This window comes from Mycetomoellerius zeteki, unplaced genomic scaffold, assembly GCF_001594055.1.
Source record: "Mycetomoellerius zeteki isolate Tzet28-1 unplaced genomic scaffold, Tzet1.0 scaffold8, whole genome shotgun sequence".
NCBI classification, from domain to species: domain Eukaryota; kingdom Metazoa; phylum Arthropoda; class Insecta; order Hymenoptera; family Formicidae; genus Mycetomoellerius; species Mycetomoellerius zeteki.
This window is the reverse complement of record NW_017257830.1, coordinates 312,224-318,223: the sequence shown is the minus strand read 5'-3', so window position 1 is coordinate 318,223 and position 6,000 is coordinate 312,224. Positions and strand designations below refer to the sequence as shown.

Genomic DNA, 6,000 nt, shown 5'->3' with positions numbered 1-6,000 from the left:
CACACACACACACACACACACACACACACACACATAATAAAGTTATAATGAATTTCATAAAAAAATTTTAACACACATCAAATAAATATGAAAACGAGAGTGAAAGAACGCATGAGCGAAAGAGAGAAAAAGAGCAAAATTTAAGTTATAGAAGTAAAAAAGAAAATTATTTTTAATCAAAAGAAAGTTGATAATAAATTAAGTACAAAAAAGAACGTTGGTAATAAATTAAGTACAAAAATAAATTAAGTTAAACAAAGCTCAATTGAGATAAATTAAATGAATAAAATAATACCTTGTTGAGCCAGATACTGGATGTATGTATAGAGAATATGAATTATTCAATTAAATAATATACGTTTCGTGAAAAGGATCCAAACTTCGGATCCTTTTCACTGTCAATACAATCTGGAGTCAGTCAAATATATTGATTTAACAAAGTAATAACATTATTCCTGGTACAATGATCTTCGATAATGTGCAAGAAATCGAGATGTTAACTATTCGAACGTTGTAAATCATCTGTTGATAATATTTTATTCGTGCATGGTGAAATTGAAAAACTATTCCTCCACTTCTCGTCATGCTCTCTCCGTGCCTACAAATAAATCCGCCCCCGCGTCTGCTGTTGAGATGACGACGAGCAATAGTAGGTGGGGACGAATAAAATTTCTGCGGGGGTACGTCGACCTAGCCGATAAAATCCTCGTTGGAGCGTCTGCCCGCCAATCCCGTGCGCGTCTGATAGTTACGTCCAACACGCGTCTCGGCTCGCCATTGGCCACAAACCCGCCCAGGGGTTGGTATCGATCATCCCTCATGCAAACCCAACGCTTTTCATATATAAAGCGGCTTCCCCAGGGACATCGTCAATAGTTCAAATCCGCGTATTCTCCGTACGGGCACTTTTGTTTGGACAATCGATTAATTGCAGGTGGATTAATCGAAATAAAAAAATTAACGCAAAACTTGTCACAAATCAGCATGTTATGAAAAGATTCTGAATTTTCTAAAAAAAGAAATTAAAAAAAGGTATAGGAAAGAAGTTGAGTCACGTTTAATGGTTGTTAGTTAACACACTACGTGAGATAAAATTTTCGGGAATATTAACGACGAATGAGTTTGTGAAAACGTGCATTATGGCGAATCATCATCCCTCGTACGATTTTGAAGACAGAAGTCAAAGGATTCGCCATCGAGTCGGCACTGCGTCAAGACCTGCAGATTCCACTGTGGCTTGTACCAGGTATTATTTCTCTCATCTTCTCTTTTAGTTAGTTAACCACGTTAATGAATTTAAGAAATTCCAATTTTTATTCAACATATATAAATAACTAACTTTTATATAATTTATATAAGTGAGATGTTCTATTTATTCAACACCGAAAAAATTTCTGGTTAAAAATGGACGAATCAGAATTTTCTGGTTAAATTTAGAATTCTAGTCGAGATGACCTGATACAATACTTCTGGAAAAATGTACTAGAATTATTTTTTTTATCGGAATAATTGTATTAATCAGAATTCTAGTAGCTTTAACCAGAAAATTCTTATTCGTCCATTTTACACTAGGATTACTATTTAATTCAATCAGACCGTTTTTCTCTCATAAATTCAATATTTCCAAGGGAGATACGATAACACCAATCGATCAATTGCCTAAATGATACCTTTTACAGCATGTTACAAAAAGACTTATAACAAATTAAATTGTTATGTAAAAAGTTGAACATGTGGTAATAAGTATGATAACCCAAATATTAAGCGATTAACAATAGAAACAAATTTCCAAAAATTGCAAATGCAAATAAATAAAATGAGACAATGGGCTAATGGGAATTGATGCTGTAGTGATTGCGCTATTATTTCACGAATCGAATATTACAAATTAATATATAAAATTATAGACGTTTCGGCTAATCTTTTAGCCATCTTCAGTATCGATTACTAATTTACGTCAATTTATAATATATCACCGTCTTTTTGTAACGCGATACTGAAAATGGCTAAAGATTAGCCGAAACGTCTATAATTTTATATATTAATTTGTAATATTTGATTCATGAAATAATAGCGCAATCACTACAGCGTCAATTTCCATTAGCCTATTGTCTTATTTTATTCATTTGCATTCCCAAATATTAACCTCTATAATTTCCAATGTTCATTTCGGTGTAGAGAAGAGTTATACCGAATGCGTACCACTTAAAAAAAAAGCTATTTTTTTATTATATTTTCCATTTGGTACTGATTCGTACGCAAATAAATATTGGAAATTGTAGGTTAATATTTGGATTATCTGCCTTGTAAGTATTGAATTTATAAATGAAAGTAACTAAAAATACAAGAATAATAAAAAAAATCATTAATTTATTACTTTTACGTTTCTAATTCTAACAATTTATCGAAAAAAGCAAATATTTAGTCAATATTAAATTACAATAATAAAAAGGCAGGACATCGAAGTAAAACGCTTAAACTTATTTTGACAATTAACATTTGTACTCATATCAATTATTAGTTTTATTATTGTCAGTTATCAGTTATTCTTGTGGCAGTATGATTACGAAACCTGATAAATTTTATAAAAATATCGATTTAATCGTTATAATAAATTCTTCCTGTGAAAAGCATTATTTCACGGGAAGGATTTTACGGGAATTTTCTATATAGAAACTATGCATTTTTCAAGTTGAAAATCCGTGTCAAAATCCATTTTATTAGGATGCTAATGTTTCGTGAACATTGCAGTTCACATTACTATTGCTGTGTCAGACTGTTTCTCACCTTAATGAAGTAAATTACAATGTTTTCGAAATATTTGCATTCTCATGGATTTAGACATGGAGATAACCCGTGAAACGCATACCTATACAGCACAGAACGTTGAAAAAAATGTTGCTAAGATGTTGTAATGTTGAATGTTAAAGTGTCAATATTTTATCAATGTTGTATCTATATTGATTATTCTATATTGATTGTTAATGTTGCTGCAGCGTTGAACAATATTGAACAAATTGAATCACAAGTTGAATTTTTATTGATTTTTTCACATTGCTTGTTAATGTTGCTGCTGCACCGTTGAAACGACATTGAATAAATTACATATCGAAATCTAGTTTATTTCGTAAGAAATAAACAAAAATAAAATGTCATATAAATAGAAAATTTAAATCAATTAAATTGATCTTTTAACCCTTCACGGTCCTTCTGAGTTAAAATGACCTGAGCATCATCTTTCACGCTAGATTTTAGAACCTTCATCGGAAGGACGCATACCTGCCATCGACTGCAGATTTGAAGCTTTAACTGTCGATAGAGATGCTTAGCTTTTTAATCGGACTGTTAGTATGCGTCTAGCAGCTATTCGTGCAAAAAGTGTTTTTTTCTCTGGTCAAAGCAAGTATGACCAACGCGTCGTTTTCGTTAAAAAATTTATGATTTACATTTTTGCAAAATTTTGATTTATATATTAAATTGCAAAAATAGGCAAGATGTGGATTGTGTCCTTCAAGTAAGGATAAAACGATGAGGAAAAAATGTCCGTTGTGCCTACGAATGTGTGATAAACACACTCTCTAAATCTGAATCAGTGGATAATCTACTGAAGTGGCATACTTGGTACTGAATTATCAGCATATCATATTAGTACATTTGATATTGAATAATCAGTGAAATTCAACTATAAAAGAAAAGAAGTTTGATTATGTAGTTAAAATACCGATATTTGCACGTTCTAGTACATCCCTTACGGAAAAAAGTTACTAACTAGATATTGTAATCCGTATGATTACTATAATCCCGTGCGAAATTACTACATACAACGGATCACATGCGTATGTGTAGTTGGGATAATAATGTTGGGATTTCAATAAATATTGAAATCAGTAAATTTTTGTAATAGAAGAATTACACACCGATAATAATGTTACAGAATCTGTTTTAAATTGGACAAAGCAACTGTACACACATTTTCGCATTACTGCATCATTTTCATAAACTTGTTGTAACATTAAGTGCGTTTTCGATATCGTTTTGCCCAATTTAAAACAGAACTTGATATTAGCTCTTTGTTTCATTTTCATTAACAAACGTGTGCGCCTTCGTTACTAGCCTATGCTTGAACATAGCCGTGCGTCCGTTAAGGGCAGGCATGCAACATGCAGAAATGTTTTTAGATTCGCTAATCTATAATAAGTACGATGCTGCAATTTGCTGCGTGCATTTACAAATTGAATATAAGAATATTCACCGAATTTTATTGCCACACCGTATACACTACTCAACAAAAAAGGATCACCTGTTCCACCCTACAGAAATAGGTAACTTTCAAGATAGAAAAACTTCGTGAAAAATCATCGTATCGAGATGTTTAAAAAGGCATTTTACAGCTTAAAATCTCTACTTATCAGTTCAGTAGGTAAAAAATCGGTCTTACTGATATTTTATGAAGTTACATAATCATAAATGAAGACGCATCAGATTTCAAATTTTTTTTAGGAAATTTGCGAAGTTGGGACGAATTAAAAATTGCACACAAATGCGGTTTGCATCATTCGAAAGAGTGAATCTTTACCTTTAATTTGTCTTTTTATGAAGCTTTGAATGATTTTTTTTCTTCGATTTATTCAACATTGAAGCAAAAACGACCTTTTTTGCTTCGATGTTAAATAACTCGATGAAAAAAAATCGTACAGAGGTCAATAAAGAAGCAAATTGAATTAAACCTAAAGATTCACTCTTTTGAAAACTGTAAACCGCATTTGTGCACAATTTTTAATTCGCGCCGTAAAATTTCACAAATTTCGTAAAAAAAATTGAGATTTGATGCAACTTCATTTATGTTTGTGTAACTCCATAAAATATCAATAAAACCATTTTCTAAAGTATCGATCTGAACAGTAGAGATTTCGATCTGTATAATACTTTTTTGAACATCTCTTTAGCTTCAACGTTAAATAACTCGAAGAAAAAAAATCGTACAAAGCTGATAAAAAACAAATTAAAGGTAAAAATTCACTCTTTCGAATGATGTAAACCGCATTTGTGTGCAATTTTTAATTCGCCCCGTGGAACTTCGCAAATTTCGTAAAAAAATTTGAGATCTGATACGTCTTCACTTATATTTGTGTAATTTCACAAAATATCAGTAAGACCGATTTTTGACTTACCGAACTGAAAAGTAGAGATTTCAAGCTGTAAAATGTTCCTTTAAATCATCTCGATACGATGATTTTTTACGAAGTTATTCTATCTTGAAATTTATTTTTGTAGGGTGGAACAGGTAATCCTTTAATTTTGTTGAGTTATAGGGTAAGTAATCCAACAGTGAACCAATAGTGCACTATATGAACCATTGCGACATTTCGTAAATGCGACGTTATCAGATTGCGCTATTATCGTGCAGAGACTTGCATTTGAACCCCTCCTCGGCTCCTCAGTCGGCTAGCAAATCGCGCCAAGAAACATCAGCCATGTAATATCATATTTTAAAAATTTTGGGTTGCAAAGTAAGTTTTTTCCGTAAGTTTTACGCATTTTTTTATGTTTTTGTTGTTATACCTATTATTTTTTTCATTGTGCAATAGTTTCGTGTGCACATTTGGCTTTATTATTCTGTAAACAATTTTTTTTTCTGTCGTATTATTTTACCGCGTTATTTTGGAGATTATCGTAGAAAAGGTTAGGTGGTCTACAATGAATCGTTTTGATGTAGTGAACAATGAATCATGGCACATAACCTTTTTTACGCACATACCTTTAACTTTCAAAATAATAATTCATTGTGGTAATTATTTAGAATATGGCCCTGATAGAAAAATTTCGCTGAAATTATTTCACGTTTTGGAACATTTTTCAGCAAAATTTCAGTATTTTAGAAGAATTTCAATTTAATTTCAGCGATTTTTAGTTGAAAAATTCATTTTCAGCAAATTTCAGTAAAATTTCAGCAAAATTTCAGAGAAATTTCAGTTCAATTTCAGAGAAATTTCAGCGATT

General features: G+C 31.5%; 1 protein-coding gene across 1 annotated transcript in view; it reads left to right on the top strand.

The window, feature by feature from the left end:
- Positions 1–1,020: 1,020 nt before the first annotated feature.
- The window catches only part of LOC108729844 (48 related 2), a 28,037-nt gene continuing 23,057 nt past the window's right edge, over positions 1,021–6,000 (top strand). The window contains exon 1 of the mRNA XM_018459176.1: positions 1,021–1,246. Coding sequence (XP_018314678.1) covers positions 1,140–1,246 — 107 coding nt within the window. The 5' untranslated portion in view covers positions 1,021–1,139. The remainder of the gene's footprint in view (positions 1,247–6,000) is intronic.